At 49.2% G+C, this 24714-nt stretch overlaps 1 protein-coding gene across 3 annotated transcripts in view; it reads right to left on the bottom strand.

The window, feature by feature from the left end:
- The window catches only part of LOC147689446 (SLAIN motif-containing protein-like), a 274817-nt gene that overhangs the window by 17869 nt on the left and 232234 nt on the right, over window positions 1-24714 (bottom strand). For all 3 annotated transcript variants that reach the window (XM_086942217.1, XM_086942215.1, XM_086942216.1), the window contains 2 exons: window positions 10230-10367; window positions 9248-9569 (listed from right to left, as the gene is read on the bottom strand). In XM_086942217.1, the coding sequence (XP_086798343.1) occupies window positions 9248-9569; window positions 10230-10367 (460 nt within the window). The remainder of the gene's footprint in view (window positions 1-9247; window positions 9570-10229; window positions 10368-24714) is intronic.

The raw sequence follows: 24714 nt of genomic DNA, 5'->3' as shown, positions 1-24714 counted from the left end.
AAATGAGATGAGGCCTAGGCCTATTTTCTCTTTTGTTTCTATGATTATGTTATTTCTTTATTTACTGAGGCTCCCATTCCGACGACGGGGAATGTTACAAAGCATGGGAATCTATGAAAGTTCCAATACTGGGGTAACTGGCTGTTACCTTTGTAAGTTGAGGCATTATGATCTGTATATGTAGTTTTCGACCCGCCTCTGAAAAAGGAATGACGAAAGGAACCTCTGTTGGAGATAGTCTAGAGTGCTCCCATAGATTTAACTACTTCAGTGCCATTTTTTCTAACTCCTGGTCGACCTTAGGACCAAATAGGTGTTCCTTATTGAAGGGTGTGATAAGGATTGATTATTGGACCTCAAGTTTAAACCTTGAAATGCTTAACTAAGCCTGTCTTCTGAGCAGGATGCTGGTGTTAAATTCTCTAGCTGCAGTGTCTGCAGCTTCTAGAGCACATCGTATAGAGGAATTAGAAATAAGCTTCCCTTCATTCACTAAGTCCCATGCTTTACCTTTATGCTCATTTTGAAGATATTGGAGCAATTGCTCCATTGAGTCTCAGTGTGCCCTGTCATACCTGGCTAAAAGGTCTTCAATATTTGCAATGCACCATTGATTCGCAGCTTGAGCTGCTAAGTGTTTGCCAAGAACTTCAATTAATTTGGATTCTTTATCTGGGGAGGAGTATCCCCTGATGTATGAGAGTTTGCCCGCTTACACGAACATTAGAGACTACTAAAGAATCTAATTGCAACTGTCCCTTGATGAATATAGGGTCTGTAGGAGAGGTCTTATATTTTTTGTCTACTCTAGGAGTCAAGATGCGTGCTCTGACTGGATCTTTAAAGATCTCATCAGCGTGCCGCATAATACCTTGGAGCGACCCTTGACCCTGTCTTCAGGCAGGTCGCTTCCCGTGCCGCGCAGCTTCACCTGACTGCGCCTGTGATCCTGTGATCCTGTGATCCTGTGCTCCCGCTGCTGACTAGTTCTGTGGGTGTTCGGGGCCTCCACCCGCAGGCTACCACCTGCGCCTCATCCCTGGTGGCCAGTGGGCCTTAGGTTTTTTGTTTGCCACTTTTTTTGCGCCCCCAGTATCCTTTGGTGACTGCTTGTATTTGTGCCCCAGTTGTACTGTGACCGCTTGCATTTGTGACCGTATTGCCTCTGTTTACAGCGGTTTCCCTTTTGCCTTAATAGAATAGAATAGAAACCATTTGTAAAGCGCCTGGTTACTCAAAAACAGAGTGTCCCCGCGCTGAAAACTGCAATAAGAGCTCAGAGGGAAGAACACAGGAAGATCCAAACAGGGCAAGGGAGGAAAATGATGATTAATTGCGAGGGAATAGGAAAGTTTTGAGTTTCCCCCGAAACCTGATTTTGGAGGGTTCCATACGGATCTCGAGAGGAAGCTCGTTCCAGCCCTTGGCAGCCAAGTATCTGAACGAGCAGCCGCCCATCCTGGCTCTGGTAATTTTAGGGATTTTGAACGTCATCATTCCAGAAGATCTCAAATTCCTGGTAGGTCGATGTATTGAGTAAGCGATGAAGATAGCCTGGGCCAGTGCCGTGGGCAATACGATGGGCAAAGCATAGGGATTTAAATTTAATTTGCTCCTTGATGGGGAGCCAGTGGAGTTTGGACAAGGCAGATCTGCCTGAGGCTCTTCGAGGAAGTTTGAGCACAAGACGCGCAGCAGCATTCTGGGCACACTGGAGTTGGTGGAGTCCCTTTTTGCTCAAACCCAGTAGCAGGGCGTTACCATAGTCCAGATGGGGGGTTACAAGGGCATGAACAATGGTCTTCCTGGAATCCATGGGAAGGAGGTCCAGTACTTTCCGAAGAACTTTCAGTACGCTGAAACATCTGGCTGTGGTTTTACTGATATGGGGCTTGTATGAAAGATTAGAGTCCAATATGATGCCCAAGTTACGCACCGAGGCCACAGGACTAGGAGGACTGCCTAATTCCGCAGGCCACCACATGTGAGACCATGCGGAAGAAGATTTACCTACCACCAGCAGTTCGGTTTTGTCGCCATTAAGGCGGAGACAGTTGTTATTCATCCAAGCTACCACGGAAGAGAGACAGTTGGAGAAATTGGTGGCCTCTTCACTGTGGTCGGGCGTAAGTTTAAACATCAATTGGGTGTCATCAGCGTGTCATTAGGCTTGTTTTTTCCCTTCCTGCACGTTCCCGCTGCTGCGGCCCCGCCCCCATTGGCTCCCTCCCCCCTCTCAGCTGCTCCTCCCTCCCACCCTCCCTTCTGCTGGCGGCAGTGCCGCTGGCACGCCGAAGGCAAGCCGTCTGCACTCATCCGCGCCTGGACCGTGCCAGAACGCTGGACTCGGAAGCCGCCACAACACCAGACTGCACTAAGACTCCAGCACCCTCCACGCACTCAACCCCGGACGAGATCACTCCTGCTACCGGGCCACCCCGAAGCGCACCCAAGGGCCCTTCACCTGCCGAAACTGCAGCTTCACCAGCATCCGGCCCGCCAAACCATCAACCAGAGAACCCAACCATCTCCGATGCATCCTCCTCGACATCCGCTCTGCTCACAAGCACGCCATCGAACTCTGGGACCTCCTAGACTCAACCACCTCGACGCCGCCTTCCTGACGGAGACCTGGCTGAACACCGCCTCGGCACCAGACATCGCCATAGCCATCCCTGAAGGCTACAAGATCTCCTGCAGAGACCGCACCAACGGAGTGGGAGGGGGAATCGCCATCATCCACAAGGACACATTCAGTCTCAACTAACACCGACGACACCCTCACCACCGCCGAGCACATGCACTTCCAGATCCACACCGACCCCAACACCACCCTCAGAGGGACACTCGTCTACAGACCACCCGGACCCTAACCACAGATCAGCGACTCCATCGCCGACCTTATCAGCACCCACGCCCTCGCCTCCACGGACTACATCCTCCTCGGGGACCTGAACTTCCACCTCTAGAACAACAACGCCAACTCCACCGCCCTGATCAACAACCTCAGACTCTAATAACTCGTGACGACACCCACCCATGCCGCTGGACACACACTGGACCCCATCTTTTCCGCAAGTCCCCACATCTCCTTCAACCACACCACCGAACCCCACTGGACAGACCACAGATGCGTCCACTTCACCTTCAGGAAACCCCCCACACACCACCGCACCGAACAGATGCCACACCGCTGCTGGGGCAAGGTCACCGAGGAACAACTGACCACCATTCTCGCCCTGGGACCGCCCTGGGACCACCCGCCGACCCCACCGACACCGTCACCATCAACCTCAAACAGTGGATCAACTACTGCGCCGACACCCTCACCCCACTCAAGACCTCCGCCACCAATCACACCAACAAGAAAGCCGCATGGTTAACCGAAGACCTTCGGACCTCCAAGCACACCTGTCGGAAGCTGGAGAAGAGCTGGCTCCGCGACCGAACACCAGACAGCTACACAGCCCACAAGAAGGTCACCCGCAGACACCACCAACTCATCAGGACCGCCAAGAGTACCGCCTTCAAGGACCTGGGGGTCATCCTCGACTCCGCCCTCTCCATGACCAAGCAGATCAGCGCCGTCTCCGCTTCCTGCTTCATCACCCTCCGAATGCTCCGCAGGATCTTCAAATGGATCCCCTCCGACATGAGAAAAACCGTCACCCAGGCCCCTCGTCACCAGCAGACTGGACTACGGGAACGCCCTCTACGCAGGAACAACAACCAAGCTCCTGAGATGGCTGCAACGCATCCAGAACGCCTCGGCACGACTGATCCTGGACATCCCCCGACGCAGCCACATCACACCCCACCTGAGAGGCCTGCATTGGCTCCCCGTCAACAACAGGATCACCTTCAAACTCCTCATCCACGCACACAAAGCCCTACACAACGCCGGACCAGCATACCTCAACGACAGACTCCGCTTCTACACCCCCACCGGCAGCCTCCACTCTGCCAACCTCGCCCTCGCCACAGTTCCACACATCCGGAAAACCACCGCCGGCGGCAGATCCTTCTCCTACCTCGCCGCCGAGACCTGGAACACTCTCCCTACCAACCTACGACAGACCCAGGACCTGCTGGTCTTCAGGAGACTTCTCAAGACCTGGCTTTTCGATCAGTAGCAGCCCCCTCCCCCCCATCCACCCCCCCCCCCCCCCCATCGCCTTGAGACCCTCACGGGTATGTAGCGCGCTTTACAAATGAAATGATTGATTGGAAGCGTCTGTGATGACCTGCGCATGGATGTTAACGTTTCAAACAAAAAATCTTCAAGTGATTCTTTGTGCATATCTACTCCATGATAACATGCAGCTCTGACAAGAAGTTCTTGGTGTGATGCATTGTCATCTGGAGGAGAAGGTTTAGCTGGGTAAAGGTTTGGGTCAGTGTCACTCCGGAAATCAATTGTTTAATCTTCCCATGGATCTGTTGGGGGATTTATCCCACCATCTTCTATATCGTCATCATCATGGTGAGACTGTGGTGAACCCTGAGGTGTAATGTGCAAAGGATTCTCAGATGCAGAAAAGTGATGGAGGTGATGGTGGATGTAAAGGACTTGTAGCAACAGATGTTTTCTTCAAGGGGATCTTGTGATAAGAGTACTCATCCTGAATCTTGCATTTTCCAGGTGATTTTTCATGAATATGACCAGTCTCTGGTTGAATATATATCTTTTTTTGCTTCGGGTCCGTTTTAAATAGAATAAAGTCTAGTTTTGGCTCCGAAGGGAGTGCTTGGACCGAGACGGTTTTGGCTCCGAACAGGACTTTTGTTGACTCTGTACTGAACCTGAAGGCTTGACTGCTTGTTTCGGTGCTGGGCCTGATAGCGGGGTGTCAGAAACGTTCATCGGTGCAGACCTTGGCAGAGGGCAGTGGTGGTGCCGAATCCTTGTGTCTTTTAGGCATTTGTGGGTGCAAGGGTCTTCGGTGCTCCTGTCACCTTGTCCCTGCAGCAGTTCTAAGGCATCGAGGTCAATCTCTAGTTCTGAGTGAGTCTTGTTCGGAGAAGGCTTCCTCCCCCTCTGCCACCGATGCCACGATGTCTTCTTGGCCAGAGTCTTCACCGAAGATGTCCGGCCTGGTCTTTATGCTTTGACGCTGCATCTCTCGATGTTGAACCAGACGATTGCAATGAGTCTTTTTTGACTGAAACGATTTGCAAGCGTCACAATTTTCTTCTTTGTGCTCGGGAGACAAGCACAAGTTGCACACTTCGTGGGAATCGGGGTGCGGATACTTCGCGTGACAGAGGACAGAATTTAAACGGAGATTGATCCATCAATGGAGAGCTAACTGTGAGTGGTTAGGCCTTAAATGCTGTCTACAAAGCTTTCCGATAGAAGGCCGATTCCGAAATGATATGCGGAGAATTGGGAAGGCGTACGGAAACAATACCATTGAGGTAAAGAGGATTGCGCATCGAGGGGAACCCGAAGAATGGCTTCGAACCAGAGCGCAGCAATATACGTCAGAACCCGATGGCGCAAAAAAACAATCTAACAATGGAGTCAATGCCTATGCGCACTATCACCGAAAGGAGTCGCCGCATTATCTTGCGACTAGGAAAGACTTATTCGAAGAAAAACAACTTGCAAACATCTGGACCCAAAATTAGATGGCAGGAGTATGAAAAGCATGTGTATCTACAGCACACGACTCGTACAGTGTTTAATCTTTAAAAATTCATATCTCTGGTTCCCTACAATGGATTTGATGTCAGTTTAAAGATAAAAAAGTTTCTATTGTTATACAATGCTGTTGGATTTTTATTGTGTGTTGTGTCTTAATTATTTACTGAAATAGTGTTTTTAAATGCTTCACATACCTGACTTGTAAGTTAAGCCTGCCTGCTCGCAGCCAAGCTACCCGGGTTGAGCACGGGAATCATTTTCAGGGACTTATTTTGAGCCCTAGACTGTCAGTAGCCTTATTGCCAGTGGTAGATATATATATTTACCACTATTAATAACACACTTTCCAACAACCCTTCCTAAGTATGTATATGTTTTTACAATGTCCAGGGGCATTCCACCTAACCTCCAATTAAAAGGATAAGGTCAATAATGATTATCTTGTGAGAAAATGCTTCTTCAGTGAGGGATCACCTGTGCTTCGCATGCTGGGTACAACACTTATCATGGGCATGAGTCTCCTGGGCGAATTCTTCACCAGCGAGGTATACCTGTGCTTCACATGCCAAATGTTTTACTTGTGGTAAGCGCCATTTTTATGCTTCACTAGATATGGATAGTCTGTATGTCAACACTTATCAAAGGCGCGGATATCCTGGAAGAATGCTTCGCTTGTGCTCTATGTACTTTGTACACTGTGAAAAACAAGGACCTCCTAGGAGAATGTTTCACCAGCAGCTGATAGCCTGTGTTTCACATGATGTGTAGAATACATATCAAGGGCACGGATCTCTTGGAAGGAAGCTTCACAGCCGAGATGTCGTCTGTGCTTCGCATGCAGTAGTACAAAACCTGTCAATGCCAATTGTATCCAGCGTAGAACACGTCACCAGCGAGGGACGAATTGTGCTTTACACCTTCTGTCCCACATTTGTCTTTGGGGGGCCATCTCCTTGTAGGATGCTTCTCTAACGGGGTGCAGTCTGTGCTATTTACAACCGCAGCCAAGAGCGTGAAATACAGATTCTCTGGTCTGGGTTTCCCTCGGATATCCAGGACTGTGGAAATCCTGGAGAACTATTTTTAAATAAACATTTTCTCGAAAATCAGTTGAATAAAAATATCCCCATAAAAGAGGGAGCAGTTTTTAGAATTTTTGGTTTAAAAAATATATCCAGTCTGCCAAATTGAACACAGTATATGTTTGGTTGAACAAATTGCAATCTCGGTTTTTAACAAAACTAAAAGGAAAATGTAGCCTCACAAGGCCAGTCCTGGAGTCTGTTGCCTGGGCCTGCTAAGCTTCGTCTCGCCAACAGTGAGAAAGTGAGTCCAACCATCCCCTTTCCCCTCCACCAAGAAGGGTGGAGGCGATGACCATTCCCTACAGAGGTGCGAGGGCAGGTTGCCTCTGACAACAGCCAAAGAGCCCTTCATTTGGGTTGTTCCTGCGGAAGAACACACTGTACAACAGTCTAATCTGATTTCCTGAAAGCAGCCCTAAGAGCTGCTAAAAACTAGGAGAGCAGGTTAAAAAAATCTCTTATCCAATTCAGAACTCAATATTCATGTTCCAATCAATCTGTTGTCTTTTTCATTATAGTGGAAAATGAAATGAGTAAAGACCGCTTCCAAACCGACATTCACAAGGCCTGGAAACACCTGGTCAACAGAACGATGTAGACCTGGATTTACAAAAATGTATTACATTTGAGTTTTCTCTTTATGGATTAAAACTAAAAGTAAACACTTTGCTTGAAAGTTTAACTATCTGCTTGTGTGGTCGTTTTGCGCCATCAAGTGTCCAGGTTGCAAACTGCAGATATGTGAAAAACATCAGTGGCTCGGTTAAAACTGTCAGCTGACTAGAGCATCAGTAGGGTTCCCAGTGCGAGCGGATTAAACCGATTTCCAGCAAACCTACATATAAACTCCGCTTGAGGAGGCTTCTTGCAGGAAACAGGGTAGCTTCGCTTCAAATACTAGTCACATTCTCAGAGTGTGGGGTTATGTTCCCTTTCTGCCATGTAACGTCATTAGACCAGGGGTCTCGAAGCTTTTTCTGTAATGAGAGTTACTTCTGCTCAGTGTAAATCACTGTGAGCTACTGGAGGCTAAACAACTCACATTGTTACCAGACACCACCACGCCCAGCGTCATTACGTTAAGCCTAATGTCCATAGAGCCAGATACTAAGGTTTGAACAAAATATTTTGTCTAGGTGCACTATGACAGGGCTGCCATGTGCATCAGTGAGAGCGTGATCTTTGGGGATGTATGATCATGTGTGAGCGTATGAATGGGATACTTGTCTAAGGTGAATGAATGTAATACGTACTTGCGACAAAGGACATACCCTTCGCCATATGTGGCACCGCTACATGTATGACACAAACTTACAACCATTTTTTTAAATGGGATAAATTTAAAGTGCAGAAAGTGTTTGTAGGCAAAATGTTAGATGGACAGGAAATTTGTTTACTGAATGTATAGACTCCTGATGTTATGGATGTGCCTTAAGGTACCCATGGTATTGGTAGGCGATTAGAACCACGTAAAAAGACCCCTTTGCAATCAGGCAACACCCACAAGAACCATTCTTTAGGAGGGGTACTGCACCACCTGGGCAAAATAGATGTTTGGAGGACACGACACCCTGCAGACTTCTCTAGCCTCATGGTTCACACAGTACTTCACTATTTCTAACTGAGCAGGGAATTTTGTAGTAATAGCAGAGTGTTCAGGTACTGCCCTCTCAGCCCACCGTCCTCTGCTGCTCGGATTGAGGTGGAATTGTCACGGTTCATGCATCCCCACTTTGCGTTTCAGGATGTAGGTGTTAAAAGATGCTACATTCCGCCTAAACAGCCCTACTTTTGATTAAGTGGAGTAAGGCCGCGTTGCGAGCCTTGTACAGTAAGGTACAAAGATGATAATACAAGACTTCAGATTAGATCGAACTGGAATATCAGAAGGCGGAACTCTGTCGCTGATAAAGCAGTCACCCAGAATATCCGTGCCCTGGACAAGTGTTGTACACAGCATCTAAAGCACAGTCGATCCCTCACTGGTTCAACATGCTCATTCGGCCTGGGCAGGTGTTGTACACAGCGTGTAAAGCACAAGCGAGTCCATGCAGTAATAGATTTGTCCCAGGAGAGAGGGTCCCTTGGACTTGTGTTTTACACAGTGTGTAAAGCACAAGCAAGTCCATGCAGTAATAGATTTGTCCCAGGAGAGAGGGTCCCTGGACTTGTGCTGTGCACAGCGGGTTAAGACTGGTTATTCCACACTGATGAGGTATTGTGCTAGGAGATCCTCGTCCTCGACAAGCATCTCACACTCTGTGTTCTGCAGGAGTACCAGGTGAATTTCAGGGTGGATAACAGTGATTACCTGGAGTTTGGGCGTTTAAAACAGAATATGAGTGAGAATAGTGTAAAACTATACATTAACCAACAAAACAAGTATACAACACACACCGCATAGCTCTCACCCACACTACACTGAAATGCAAATAGTTTTCTCAACTGAACATTAACGTCCCTTTAGAGCAGGACCAGTTCCTTTCATTCATAACACCTGCCGAGCAATGCTTACCTCTTGGAGGGCTGAGAGACCCTGCTCTTGGGCGTCGTTGCACCTACGCCAGCCAATGTTCGAGTTCTCAAAGGGGAACCTTTCGCCCCAGCTGTGGCTCCGGTTGCTCTGGGTGGATGACTACTGGGTAAACTGTGATGTAGGCTGGGTGGCGCTTGCACTTTCCTGACTGTGCCGGCCGGACTGCCATAACCGGAAGATTTCAGCGGCTGCCTGGTGCTCAAGAGAGCACTGGTGCTGGACGGCCCCTTCATGGGCTGTCGGGGCATCAGATGGGGCTGGACTGCCGTGGCGGGATATCGCAGCTTGTTGGGGGTGATGCCTACAATAAAAACACAGAACGCACTGACGCAAACTGGGATTTTCAGAAAATACTTTATCAACATATTCTACCTGCACTAATATGGTCATCTCACTTTCAAATAGTCTCCCTCTAGCCCCACAATAAACAGAAGTCATTTCAGCTCTTGTTTCAGTGATTTCACTGCATATGTTTTATCTAAATTTGTCTCAAAGTTCCCTGGTAAATTTCTATTTCACTGTCCTCCAATTGAAAACTATGTAAAATCTCCTTTTACAATGCTCTATCTCACCTTTTATTGGTTTTAAATATCCTCCTGTAACACTTCCAAAAACCACAATGGGATTAATTTATGTCTAAGAACAGACAGCAGATGTCCTTCAGTGTTTGTCATCACTTTATTAATACAAATCGGAGGCGACTCTCATATTTGCATAAATCCCTATGATAAACTACATATGTGCAACAGATCAGTTCTCAAATGGGACAAAGGCCAATCCTTTCCAACAAATCATGACTACAGTTCTGTATTCCAGAGATACCAAAAGACGACAGCTGCATACGAGTCACTTTACATCAGGTCATTGCAGGGCCCTCACCCAGCAGCAAATATAAGACATATTTTCCTAGACACAGCCGTTGTAAGTCAGACAGGGTCCTTATGGTCACGGTAATAGTCACCTGTGGCTGGCTGCTGCATCCTTGTCAACCGGCTGCTTGGCACCTGCAGGTCAGACTCCAGACTTCGGCTGTTTCGCACAGCATCAAGAGAGCGCAGGCTTGTCCTCGTTAAGTTTGGTAAACTGTGCCGCAACTCTTCTGCAAAGAAAGCACAGCAAAGGTTAGGTTACTTGTATGCACACAAAAAACTAGAGGCAGAAAAGGTCTCTTAAGTTATGTGCCTGTGGGTCAACTCTTTCATATATGATGCAGTTCTGCACTTAAAGGAGTAACCTATGTGGAAACACACGCACATGATCGGCTGCAGCTGTGTTACTATCTTTTCTGGTGGAAAAAGGCTTTCAATTTGTCCCACTCAGTCTATGAACAGACTGGGGGGGTAGAATTAGTCGGTGTGTTTTTGTAATGGACCGAACATTGATGATTCCTCTCAGTTACCCAACCTAGAATGGAATCTAATGGAAGTTGTGACCCCCATTATAATGGGGGCGATTTCAATATCCTGCAGGACCCCGTTCAGGACAGATCCAATAATGGTCGATATAATAACCCCCCGTGCTAGAATTGGGCCTGTTGGATGTCTGGAGATACAAGATGGGCAAGGCAGGGCTTTACTTTTCCTACATTCGATTATTTCTTTGTTGACAGGATCATGGCCGAAAAAATAACCTCAATATATATATATTACCAGCACATATTTCGGACCATGCAGCTATGATTTTCTTTTTGGTCTGATATTCTAGCCCTGTAAGACCCAGATGGACTCTAGGGAGAGCCACTTTATCTGATCCTGAGATAGGTGGGGTATTAAAACAGGCTGTTTTTTTCTGGGACAAACTTGGGTCTGCCTCTCTACATATCCTATGGGATACGTTTAAAACCTTTCTCAGAGGGGAACTGCAAAGTCAGTCTTCTGCTCAAAAAAGGGCCGAACGTTCAACTCTAAAAGTCTTAGAGGACAGACTAGACCTATTACAGGGCAGCCTGCTTCAAGCTGGAATGCAGCCCCCTGATGTCCAGGTAAGGTTGCGAGGGCAACTTGAGGACGCAAGGATGAAATATAGGGCCTTTCTTGATCAGAAAAATGTTGGGATGTAAGGTCCATGTAGAATTTTGAATATAGGGAAAAGGCTGGTGCACTACTCGCTTGAAAGGCTCGGACAGACAGGTCGAGGAATTTGATCGAAAAGTTGGTTGCCAACTGTAGGGGCAACATTTCAGGGCAGGAGGAGGATATACAGGCCTGTTTATGGTCCCTTTTTTCCAGCCTATATCGGGAAGAAATCTCACCTGATCCGGAGTATAATAAGTGCTGGTTGAGGAAGCTGCAGCTCCATAATTTAACAGACGCAAGCTGCAAGGCTCTTGATGATCCTATCACTAAGGAGGAGATTCATTTGAGTACAAGTAAGGGCAGGAAGGGTAAAGCCGAGGGCACCAATGCCCTTCCAAATGAAGTATATAGCCTTTTGATTGATGACCTGATACCATTCCTAAAAGACCTGTTTAATTCCATATATAGACAGGGCGGTGAGATCCTAAATCCTGAAAAGAGGCTTCTATAGTCCTAATTCTAAAACCTTCTAAGGACCCTCCTAGAGCAGACTCTTATCGGCCAATCTCCGCTCAATGCAGATTATAAGAACTTTATGAACATTTTAGCTGGGAGATTGGCTAAGCTCACCCCCCAGCTCAGCCACCCTGATCAAAAGGGTTTATCCCCAAGAGATATATACAGGCATAGACCCAGCAGTTAATTGGCACAATAGACCTTGCCATGGAACGATCTGCCCCTCTGGGCGTAGTCGCGTTGGATGCCGCCAAGGCATTTGACCGAGTATGCTGGGTCTATCTCTGGGAGGTTTTGAGTTCAATGGGGTTCGGCCCTAAATGTATTAATACAATTAAGGTGATCAATGAGGGAGCTTCGGCTGGGATTTTCCTTAATGGTATATTGCCCTCCAGCTTTAATATTCGAAGAGGACACAGCAGGGGTGCCCTCTATCTCTTCTTTTTGATATTTATATAGAGCCTCTGGCCCAACAGCTGAGACTGCATCCCTCGAAAAAAAAATTGGGATGTGTAGGACTAGCACTTTAAGGGATTTTCGATCATGAGATTAAATTAAATACTACTCTTAATCTCCTGGGAGACGATAGAGCACTAACTTTGCTGTTGAGGTGGCCTCATGTAAGGTTACTCTTTTATTGCTAGGAGGGAAATCTGTCTGAAATGGAGGGACCCTTCGCCCCCGACAGCGGATGATTGGGTCAGGGCTGCAGTCAGGATTTGTGGCCTCGAACAGAGAATAAAGAGCCCTAACCGATCTATATGGTCTCCCTTTTTGACTTGGTCTCGATCTCTGGGTGTTGGCTATTCGTCCCTATGATTACATTGACTCACTGCCAAAGGTGAGGGTCCAGGTGGAATGGACGAGGGTGAGTGCAGTGACCGCAGGGCAGACAGTTAAAGACGATGCGGTTTTCTTTGCTTTTCAGATACTTTTTGATGATATGGGAGAATAAAAAAATAAAAAAATGAACATACTTTACATTTTAATGCAAGTCTCTTCTTTGGTGATCTGACTTCTGCTGGGAAATGTGGAAATGCAAAGAACAAACGAGAGGTGAAATAGTTGACAAACAAAGATCTCATTAGCACCGGTTTCATTATCCCGGCATAAGTCATGCACCAAGGTGGGAGCCTATTAAGAGTTGGCAGTTGAGAACATGCTTGCATCTTAAGAAGGTGAAAAAGTAAGGTAAGCCAACAGACTGCAGAGGTATTCTCAGTTGGTGACTGAGGTCCTGAGCCTTGTATTAGTTTTATATCTGCCCATAATTCAGTCCACATCAACACGTTGTGAACAGTAAGAAGCAATAGGCTAACTAATGCACAGTGGTAACCACTTCAAGAATACACCTAGTCTGCCCAGACTCCACATCGGCAACAAGCAGTTTGCCTCTGGATCTTCATCTTCACTGGCAGCGGATTCCTTGTAACTTCAGTTTCCTGGAGCTCATCATAAGCAACAATTCGGTGCGGAACCACTAAGAACCAAGAGTATTGAAATGTCAGTTGAAGGATAATGTTAATCATCCAGTAAGCATCTGTTCTTAGCATGTAGAGCTGTAGATTCACCTGCTTTGCGTACTCCTGCCATCTATTGTTGGGTCCGGATGTTTGAAGTTGTTTTTCTCCAAGGAAGTCTTTCCAGTCACGAGGTAAGGCGACTCCTCCTTTTGGTGACAGTGCGCATGGGCATCAACTCCATTTTAGATTGTTTTCCATCAGAGGGTGAGAATGGAGTTAGTAAGTGGAGAATAGAGATGTCCATGCGTATGCATGTAAAGTGAGAACTGCAACGACTACAGGTATCCGGGGAGGTGGGTGGGTGCATGTGAATATACAGCTCTACGTTGACAAGAACAGACGCTTACTGGGCACGTGACATTATCAGTTTGAGGCATGTGAGCTCTAGATCACATGCTTTGCATAGACTATATAGCAGTATGCTCCCAGAATGGTGGTACACCTGTACTCATTGCAGTTGTTTGAAACAGTGTCTTAAGTACTGCCTGGCCTACATTAGCTTGTTGCCTCACTAACACATCTACACAATAGTGCTTGGTGAATGTATGTGGTGTAGACCATGTTGCTGCCTTACCGATGTCAGCTAGGGGAATATTCCCCAAGAAGGCCATAGTAGCCCCTATCTTGCGAGTGTAATGCGCTCTAGGGGGTATTAGCAAAGTTCTTTTTGCTTTCACATTTTAAGTGACTGGATACATTTCACGATCCATCTTGTAATGCCTGATTTAGATATGGAATTGGCTTTTTTGTGGTGGCGAAAAAGCAACAAAAAGCAGCCTTGTTTCACAAAATTAATTGTTTCTTTCCACATAATATAGAGCTCTTCTAACATCAAGGGTGTGTAGAGCTCTTTATGCTACAACATCAGGTTGAGGAAAGAACACAGGTAACTCAACTGATTGATATGAAAGGCAGAAACTACTTTAGGAAGAACTTTAGGACTGGTTCGAAGAACTACTCTGTCTTTGTGTAGGTGTAAAGTTAATGCCGGAGTTCACCAACTCTCCTTACTGAAGTTATTGTGATGAGAAAAGCAACCTTCCATGAGAGGAATTGTAATGGACACCTTTCAAATTGTGGACCCATTAGCCTTGTAAGGACTATGTTTAAGTTCAATACTGGTACAGGTGGGACTCTCGGTGGTATCACGCTTTTTAATCCTTTCATAAAGGCTTTAATCACTGGTACTCTGTTTAGAGAGAAATGTTGTCGGTTTTGTAAGTATGCAGCTACTGCTAACAGATGTAAGCGAATGGATGTGTAGGCTAGGCCAGATTGCTGTAAATGTAACAGATACCAGATGATATTCTGCACAGAAGCATCAAGAGGATTGTTATTGTTACAAAAGATAACAAACCATTTCCATTTTGCTGCATAACATGCCTCAGTAGTAGTCTTTCTAGCCTCGTAGGATATTCATGCAGTCTGGTGGCAGTTGTAAATAACCAACCTCTATGACTTCAGGAGCCAGATGGCTAGGTTGAGTTCTTTGGGATTTGGATGCCTGATTCCTCCATGGCTCTGAGTGAGTAGACTGGATTTGAGATGCAGCTTTTGGTGTGGTACTACTGAGAGCTACAGCAGGGTGGTGAACCAAGGTTGACGTGCCTATGTGTGAGCTATGAGAATCAGCTTGAGAGATGTTTGCCTGAGCTTCAAACGATTGTATGACTTAACAACTACTGCCTAAACCACGACTTCTGGAACAACGAAGGCTAAACCACGACCATTACTTAACCACTACATTTTAAACCACTACTCCCTAAACCACGAAAAAATAAGATTTAATGACACTTTTTCAATTAATGCCATTTTTTATTCTAAAATACTAGTTAATATCTGTTTACAACAAGCATTGGAAATGCAATAGGTCTCGCAGTAGTAAAGTTTGAGCTATAGGTGTTATTTATTTTTTTGTTTTTTATTTATGTGTTGTTTTTTCTAAATGGCTAAATTAATAGCTTTCTTCTTTACAAAGCCAATAGTTATAATTTTTGTAAATGTGACACCTCTAGCATTTGTAAAGCAACATGTTTTGTATTAACGGGACTTATATGTATTGATATTAAAAAACTCAATGGCTTTAAAAAACAATTAATTAATACGTAAATAAAATGGATTTTAGTTTATATTGCCAATAGCTTAAAGTTTATTAAATATATTTAGTTTAAGATGCTGTGGTTGCGCTGAGTGAGGGTGAGTGAGGGTGAGGGTGAGTGAGGGTGAGGGTGAGAGGGGTTGAGGGTGGGTGAGGGGTTGAGGGTGAGTGAGGGTGGGTGAGGGGTTGAGGGTGAGTGAGGGTGGGTGAGTGAGGGTGAGTAAGGGTGAGTGAGGGTGAGTGAGGGTGAGTGAGTGAGGGTGAGTGAGGGTGAGTGAGTGAGGGTGAGTGAGTGAGGGTGAGTGAGGGTGAGTGAGGGTGAGTGAGGGTGAGTGAGGGTGAGTGAGGGTGAGTGAGGGTGAGTGAGGGTGAGGGTGAGTGAGGGTGAGGGGTTGAGGGTGAGTGAGGGTGAGGGGTTGAGGGTGAGTGAGGGGTTGAGGGTGAGTGAGGGTGAGGGTGAGTGAGGGTGAGGGTGAGTGAGGGTGAGGGATTGAGGGTGAGTGAGGGTGAGTGAGGGTGAGGGTGAGTGTGAGTGAGGGTGAGGGGTTGAGGGTGAGTGAGGGTGAGGGGTTGAGGGTGAGTGAGGGTGAGGGGTTGAGGGTGAGTGAGGGTGAGGGGTTGAGGGTGAGTGAGGGTGAGGTGTTGAGGGTGAGTGAGGGTGAGGGTGAGTGAGGATGAGGTGTTGAGGGTGGGTGAGGGTGAGTGAGGGTGGGTGAGTGAGGGTGGGTGAGGGTGAGTGAGGGTGAGTGAGGGTGAGGGGTTGAGGGTGGGTGAGGGGTTGAGGGTGGGTGAGGGGTTGAGGGTGAGTGAGGCTGAGGGGTTGAGGGTGAGTGAGGGTGAGTGAGGGTGAGGGTTTGAGGGTGAGTGAGGGTGAGTGAGGGTGAGGGGTTGAGGGTGGGTGAGGGTGAGTGAGGGTGAGGGGTTGAGGGTGAGTGAGGATGAGTGAGAGTGAGGGGTTGAGGGTGAGGGGTTGAGGGTGGGTGAGGGTGAGGGGTTGAGGGTGAGTGAGGGTGAGGGGTTGAGGGTGAGTGAGGTGAGTGAGGGTGAGGGTGAGGGTGAGTGAGGGTGGGGGGTTGAGGGTGAGTGAGGGTGAGTGAGGGTGAGGGTGAGTGAGGGTGAGTGAGGGTGAGGGTGAGTGAGGGTGAGGGGTTGAGGGTGAGTGAGGGTGAGGGGTTGAGGGTGAGTGAGGGTGAGGGGTTGAGGGTGAGTGAGGGTGAGGGGTTGAGGGTGAGTGAGGGTAAGTGAGGGTGAGGGGTTGAGGGTGAGGGGTTGAGGGTGAGTGAGGGTGAGGGGTTGAGGGTGAGTGAGGGTGAGGGGTTGAGGGTGGGTGAGGGTGAATGAGGGTGAGGGGTTGAGGGTGAGTGAGGGTGAGTGAGGGTGGGGGGTTGAGGGTGAGTGAGGGTGAGGGTGAGTGAGGGTGAGTGGTTGAGGGTGAGTGAGGGTGAGGGGTTGAGGGTGAGTGAGGGTGAGGGGTTGAGGGTGAGGGGTTGAGGGTGAGTGAGGGTGAGGGGTTGAGGGTGAGTGAGGGTGAGGGGTTGAGGGTGAGGGGTTGAGGGTGAGTGGGGTTGAGGGTGAGTGAGGGTGAGTGAGAGTGAGGGTGAGTGAGAGTGAGGGGTTGAGGGTGAGGGGTTGAGGGTGAGGTGTTGAGGGTGAGGGGTTGAGGGTGACGGGTTGAGGGTGAGGGGTTGAGGGTGAGTGAGGGTGAGGGGTTGAGGGTGAGTGAGGGTGAGGGGTTGAGGGTGAGTGAGGGTGAGGGGTTGAGGGTGAGTGAGGGTGAGTGAGGGTGAGGGGTTGAGGGTGAGGGGTTGAGGGTGAGGGGTTGAGGGTGAGTGAGGGTGAGGGGTTGAGGGTGAGTGAGGGTGAGGGGTTGAGGGTGAGTGAGGGTGAGGCGTTGAGGGTGAGTGAGGGTGAGTGAGGGTGAGTGAGGGTGAGTGAGGGTGAGTGAGGGTGAGGGGTTGAGGGGGAGGGGTCGAGGGTGAGGGATTGAGGGTGAGTGAGGGTGAGGGGTTGAGGGTGAGGGGTTGAGGGTGAGTGAGGGTGAGGGGTTGAGGGTGAGGGGTTGAGGGTGAGTGAGGATGAGTGAGAGTGAGGGTGAGTGAGGGGTTGAGGGTGAGTGAGGGTGAGGTGTTGAGGGTGAGTGAGGGTGAGGGTGAGTGAGGGTGAGGGGTTGAGGGTGAGTGAGGGTGAGGGGTTGAGGGTGAGTGAGGGTTGAGGGTGAGTGAGGGTGAGGGGTTGAGGGTGAGGGGTTGAGGGTGAGGGGGAGGGGTTGAGGGTGAGTGAGGGTGAGGGGTTGAGGGTGAGTGAGGGTGAGTGAGGGTGAGGGTGAGGTGTTGAGGGGGAGGGGTCGAGGGTGAGGGTGAGTGAGGGTGAGTGAGGGGTTGAGGGTGAGTGAGGATGAGGGTGAGTGAGGATGAGTGAGAGTGAGGACGAGTGAGAGTGAGGATGAGTGAGAGTGAGGGTGAGTGAGAGTGAGGGTGAGTGAGGGGTTGAGGGTGAGTGAGGGGTTGAGGGTGAGGGGTTGAGGGTGAGGGGTTGAGGGTGAGTGAGGGTGAGGGTGGGTGAGGGGTTGAGGGTGGGTGAGGGGTTGAGGATGAGTGAGAGTGAGGGTGAGTGAGAGTGAGGGTGAGTGAGGGGTTGAGGGTGAGGGGTTGAGGGTGAGGGGTTGAGGGTGAGTGAGGGTGAGGGTGAGGGAGGGTGAGGGTGAGGGGTTGAGGGTGAGTGAGGGTGAGTGAGGGTGAGTGAGGGTGAGTGAGGGGTTGAGGGTGAGTGAGGGTGAGGGGTTGAGGGTGAGTGAGGGTGAGGGGTTGAGGGTGAGTGAGGGTGAGGGGTTGAGGGTGAGTGAGGGGTTGAGGGTGAGTGAGGGTGAGTGAGGGGTTGAGGGTGAGTGAGGGTGAGTGAGGGTGAGTGAGGGTGAGTGAGGGTGAGTGAGGGTGAGTGAGGGTGAGTGAGGGTGAGTGAGGGTGAGTGAGGGTGAGGGTGAGTGAGTGAGGGGTTGAGGGTGAGTGAGGGTGAGGGGTTGAGGGTGAGTGAGGGTGAGGGGTTGAGGGTGAGTGAGGGTGAGGGGTTGAGGGTGAGTGAGGGTGAGTGAGGGGTTGAGGGTGAGTGAGGGTGAGTGAGGGGTTGAGGGTGAGTGAGGGTGAGTGAGGGTGAGTGAGGGTGAGTGAGGGTGAGTGAGGGGGAGTGAGGGTGAGTGAGGGTGAGTGAGTTGGTTCAGAAATTGTGTGCCCCGAAACCTAGAACACCATTTCGAAAACAGTTGTTGTAAAAAGCCAATTCCATGAAAATTATACCGCATAATTCTACAACGTTAATTAAAAACATAGTATAAATGGATTCCCATATTCAACATGGTCCGAACGACAGCCATTACAATGCAATATCACGCTCTTATTTACTTTGACGAAACGGTTCAGGGCATCTTGTAACGTAGTTAAAGATAGTCAAACGAATCCACACCATGCAGCTCTACGCAGTGTGAGAGTAAATGTCCAAGTCTAAGAAAATAAAGGCGGCCATTTCAAAATGTCAGAATATCATGATTGAGTACAGAGAAAAGTTAAGAAAACCGCTCATCTTGACCACGCAAGTGACTTACCAAAAAACACATTCCTCAAGCACTGATGTTATCCAACGCACAATTTTAATGGTTAATCGTGACGATTAGTTGCTTGAGACAGGTATGCCGTGTCCCTGGTAATTCATTTACATGCTGTAATGTGCCAAAATAAATTAGAGACCAAACTGGAGTGTAATAACAAAAATAAAACACACTTCGAAATGTGCGTTAGTTGTATCTTAGAAACATCATTCCGTCGGAATGATGTGCCTGCTTTACTCTGAAAAATACGAATCCTATTGAATCTAGCATCAGAGTTGTGGCACATGCTCCAACTCCTTGAAAAATGAAGAGCAAAATATGAACCATGAAGCGGGCATGGTGCTGAACAAACAAAAGCAGCGTGTGCTGATCTAACATAGGTCGCCTGGGCTCAAAAAGCATATCATTATAAAAAAGTGTTTTTGCACACGCTACCTTCTTGTTTTGAAAAAGCAAATTGTGTCAGCTGAGCGAGTTTCGCTTGAAAAGCATAGAAACACCAAATTCCGAAAACACAAACCGAGTTGGAAAAACACTAGTACATTGAAACTAGCGTAAAAAGAGGGAACAAGTACAAGCAATAGGGCCAGTCACCATGGGATGGAAACCAAGCACCAAAAAGATGGTGAAATGCAACCAGCACACCACTGAAAAGCCAGCATTTCAGAACGGCACACAAAACAAGAGCTAAGCCGAGGGGGGAGGAGGGAGGAGAAATGCGTCTCGGCCGGAGCAGGGGGCGGAGCAGGGAGAGCGGGCTTTGAAATGCACTTCACACGGCCGGCCGGTCGTGAAACTGAAAGCATGGCCGGCCGGCCGTGAAAGCCTTTGATGCCGCAGGGGGTGGAGCGGCACCAGCTGGGAGAGTAGGCAAGGCAGGCGGCTGGGGGCATGTGCACGCGCTTTTAAGCTCAATGCGCATGCGCATTGAGCTTAAAAGTCACGGGCACTGCAAGGAATCGCCACGATTCCTTGCAAGTTGGACAAAGAGTGGATAAGCCACCATAGTCTCGCTTGCTCGATGCGCATGCGCATCGACAGGCGAGACCTAAAAACGAGCACACTGATCATATTCTGTTCGTGATTCGAAAGCATTTACAATTGTTAAAATCAAAGCAACACTGCCCTCTCCTGACATAAACCGGTAAATTAAATGCAAACCAATTTCTTCAACAACCTTAGCTGTATTTGAAACTGAACTATTACGAATGTAATCATCACGTTATATTTCTAACTATATATATTTTTTTAATCCCATCTACCCATTTAAACGTTTTCCTAGCATGCGTATTTGTGGGGGGAAACCCCCACACCCTGATCTACCCTCAATCACTTTGTAAAAGCATGCGTCTTATTTCTTGTCGAGTTGTATCCTATGTGCGTTAGAACGTGGCACTAGCAATACATTTACTCTGTTTTATGCATCTCTGATCTGATTGGCAAGATGAAAATCTTTGGATCAAAGAAGCACAAAAAGGTCTGATGGTTAATGAATGATGGGAAGAGTCATCGAATGTCTTTTATATACAGGAAGATATTGATAATGGACAAACATTTTAAAGTTAGTGATGATTTAATGTGTGTGAAAGTGAATTTTACCTATTAAATTTATATAATGATAGTAATGTGGGGGGGCGGAGCTTGCCGGCAGCCGCGATGGCCGCATAAGCCCACAGCTCCGCCAAGCTACTCCATAAAATCCTACATTATCCTGTGCCAGAGCGAGTTTTGCAGTGCACCGGACCTCTCCCGAGTCCGCAGTCAGATTGTGCGGCTGACGGAGTCCTTTGCTCCGAGATCAGGCAGCTCCGAAGACGGGTGAGGTGCTGCGACCGGCCGCGATCTTTCAGGCCCAGAAGCCTCGGGCTGGGGTGATCGGCCGGACCGGAGTGCGTGACGCGACGTACGGCTGGAGTGGGGGGGACACAGCGCGGCATAACGGAAGTGGAGGCTGGACCCCTCGGGAAGAACAGCACAGCTGACGCGCCTCTCGCCCCCCCTCCCACAGCCGACTCCAGAGACAACGCCAGGAGCTCACGGGGTGGGGCCGGAGGGATGCGGCGGCTCGGAGCCGCTCACCCTCCACACATCCGAGCCTGGTAAGCAGTGCGGACCAGAAGTAAGGGCGCACATAGCGGGACGTCAGAGGAGCGGAGACACTGCAGCGCGACCCTGCAGGAGGTTGGGTAGCCCCCCCTGAGACCCCATTGCCGGCGCGGGGGAGAGACGTGCCCAGCTCCTTGGTGGAGACTGGTCGACCGAACTCCCGCCCAGGGGGACCGCCGAGGAAAGAAGTGCAGCCCCTACCACCTGGACGTGCAGGGTGGATGACATGAACGGAGGAGGAGTGCGCAAGCTACGTTCGGACACATTAGTGGCGATTGTGGAGCCCTCCCAGCAGCGTGGTGAACACTAAAACTGGTATGCAGACCCTATAGAAGCGGAGAGGCGCGCTGGTGCTGCCTGGGGCCTAGAGGTAGGCCTCGCCTAACAGCTTCACTTTACTACACACTAGTGGAGCGGGGGTGTGTTGGGACTCGGCACCTTACAGCCTGTAGTTCACGCGGGTGCCGATGTGCGTGGATGTCCTTCGACCAGCTCCGAAGACTGGCTGGCAAAATGGGGGAAGGGTGACAAAACACAGAGTAAGCTGCCCTTCTTGCAAAGACGCTCGCAGCTGCAGGGGGCACCGACAGCGGACAGCGCCGCAGCACATTCAGAAGTAGAACAGGTGATGGGGACGGATATAAAGACACTCCTCATGTCTATGGAAAAAGGCTTGCAGACAAGTATATCCTCTCTGGGCACTAAGATCGACGCACTAAGTTATAGAATGGACCGCATGGCGAAACGATTGGACAAACATGCTGACAGACTTGACATGTCGGAGAGAAGGGTAACAGAAGTGGAGGAGGCCCAGACGGAATTGGATATGGGACACAAAAAACTGGAGAGGGCTATGCAGACACTACAGGACAAAACAGAGGATTTGGAAGCCCGCTCACGACGCTGTAACCTCCGAATCACGGGTCTGCCGGAATCCATTCAGACAGGCTCCATGGTAATGTTTGTGGAAAAACTCCTCACTAACCTTCTGGGAGTGGACGTGTTCTCAACGATATTTGTGGTGAAACAGGCGCACCTCACGTTGGGCCGGGCGCTCCCCCCCCGCCCAATCATAGCAAAATTGCTTTATTATCGCGACAGAGATACTGCCCTCCGGCTGGCTAGAGCTAAAACGTCGCTACAATATGAAGGTTCGGCGATATCATTATACCCGGATTTTACAGCAAAAGTACAAGAGGCACGTAAGCATTTCATACCGTACAAGAAGCGGCTCAGAGAACTTGGCCTAGACTACGCAATGTTGTATCCGGCTAAACGGAGCGTGAACCGGCAGGGTCACTCGCATATATTTATGGACACGAGGGCGTTACAACAGGCGCTAAAAAACTGGTCGAAGGATCAGAACAGCGGCGCTAATCGATCCATGGAAGGAGAAGGAAGCAGTCACCTTGATGAACAGGAGTGACTTTGAACGACAAGAGGTACGGTAGGATTTGCTGGTGGCGGGGGTCCGTCCACCTTTGCGTCACTGCTAGAACTTAGACATTCCCTTGATTAACTTTGCATGGATGCACGTGGCCGGATCTGTTGATATGCGGGGGAGGAGGGAGAGGACTGTGCCAGGGCTTCTAGATTGCAGATGTTGGTCATGTTTATTCGCTCTAAAGGCGCAAACAGCAGGGCGTGGTGGTAGCGGGGGCGCGGTTGCAGTAGATTAATGTGCAACGTCAGAGTATACAGGCTGTCAGGCAACCTTGGCCCCTGCGCGCAATGCACCTCGAGACGCTTCTTGTTACAGTTGGAATTAGGAGAAAAGGGGGAGGGGGAAGGGAGGGGGCTCGGCAAGGCCAGGTTGAGGGAGGTCTGCTGTGGGAGGGGGGAGGGGAAGCTCACTGGTTCTCTGTTTCGCAAAGTTGACCGTTGGGGGATGGGGGAGGGACAGCTTTGTTGTTTTCTAAGCAAGTTGAAGGGGGACACAGGGGGGGGGGGGGGACACATTTTTTTAACATGTACGCACACTGCCCACCTGGGGCACACAAGCTTTCACACCACACAAGATGTATTCACATAAGAGACGTGACAGACACAATAGAGCCGACAGCACGTGATCAGACAGCTGTGCTCAGGTCACTCACGTGGAACGTGCGGGGCCTTAATGACTACCGAAAGCTCCGAAGGGTCTTAAGCTACTTGCAGCAGCAGAGGGTAGACTTGACCCTCCTACAGGAGACCCACCTTCCACTCTCTAGTAAGATGCTGCTCAGTAGGGGACTGGCGGGTAACTCCACAGCGTCTGGGTTTACAACGCACTCCAGGGGCGTACTGACATGGGTTAACCCAAGATCGAAACGGACATGGTCGCTTCTGAAGGCAGACCAGGAGGGCAGATTTGTGATTTCCTGCTGCGAGGGGATGGGGATGGATCGTGTCGTCATCAATGTCAATGGCCTGAACTATGACTCCCCGGAATTCTACCATGACCTAGCGACAGTCACACGCACTTATTCTAAAACACAGATATTATGGGGGGGGGGCGACCTTAATTTAGTGCTTAACCCGGCTGTGGATAGATCAGCCAGCCCACCGCGCAAGCCTACAGCTGCTGCACAAACATTATTAGCGGAACTCATTAGTATGCACATGGAGGATGTATGGAGGTACAGACACGCAGCACAGGGAGGTTACACACAGTATTCTGCCTACCACGACATCCACACCAGAATAGACTACTGGCTGGTGTCTTCCTCTATGATGGGACGTATTAAGGATTGTGCAGTCCTTACTCGCACGCTGTCTGATCACTCCCCGCTCCTGTTAGTAATAGAGACCCCTACGAAGCGGATCCCACCATTCACATGGCGTTTCCCCCCATACTCTCTGCTTGACCCGCTGTTCAGGGGCGAGCTGGCGGAAGCGATCGATTCCTTTTTTGAGACTAACATTGGATCGGTAGACAGCTTCCAAACGGTCTGGGGAGCCTTTAAAGTATACATAAGGGGCATAGATAGCTATGTCAAAACACTCTAGTGCACTTAAATCCATCAGACAAAGGCTATCAATGTTAGAGAATCAATTATCGATTTTAGAGCAGCGGCAGCGGCTCATGACAGACGTGACAATAGCGGATGAGATAAAGGTCCTTGTAACTGAATATAACGAGGAAGCTGACAGGGAAGTGCAACACATGGGGAAATACGCTACGGTGCGAACCTATGGCGAGGGGGAACGTCCAAGCTCGCTCCTAGCCAGACTGCTTAAGGGTAGTAGGAAAAAGTCCCACATCACAGAGTTGAAAAGGTCAGACGGTCATGTGGTCACGGATGACACTGAAATAGCAAACAAGTTTAGGAGCTATAACGCCGATCTGTACTCCTCGAGAGGTGGCAATGTGACAGAGGAAATCTCGAATTACTTGGAACACAGACATACCTATGGTAACGAACATGCACCGGGAGTTCCTGATGCATCCGATAGGGAAAGATGAAATCGCGGAGGCACTGGCGAGCATGCGCTCTGGAAGCACGCTAGGTGCTGATGGACTCACAGTTCGCTTTTACAAAGCATTCAAAGATAAGTTGGTTCCACACTTATCCACACTGTTTGACGACATCTGTGTGGAGGGCAGCATG

Source organism: Lissotriton vulgaris, chromosome 10 (assembly GCF_964263255.1).
Source record: "Lissotriton vulgaris chromosome 10, aLisVul1.2, whole genome shotgun sequence".
NCBI lineage: Eukaryota > Metazoa > Chordata > Amphibia > Caudata > Salamandridae > Lissotriton > Lissotriton vulgaris.
The sequence above is the reverse complement of the archived record's forward strand: the minus strand, read 5'-3'. Positions and strand labels throughout refer to the sequence as shown.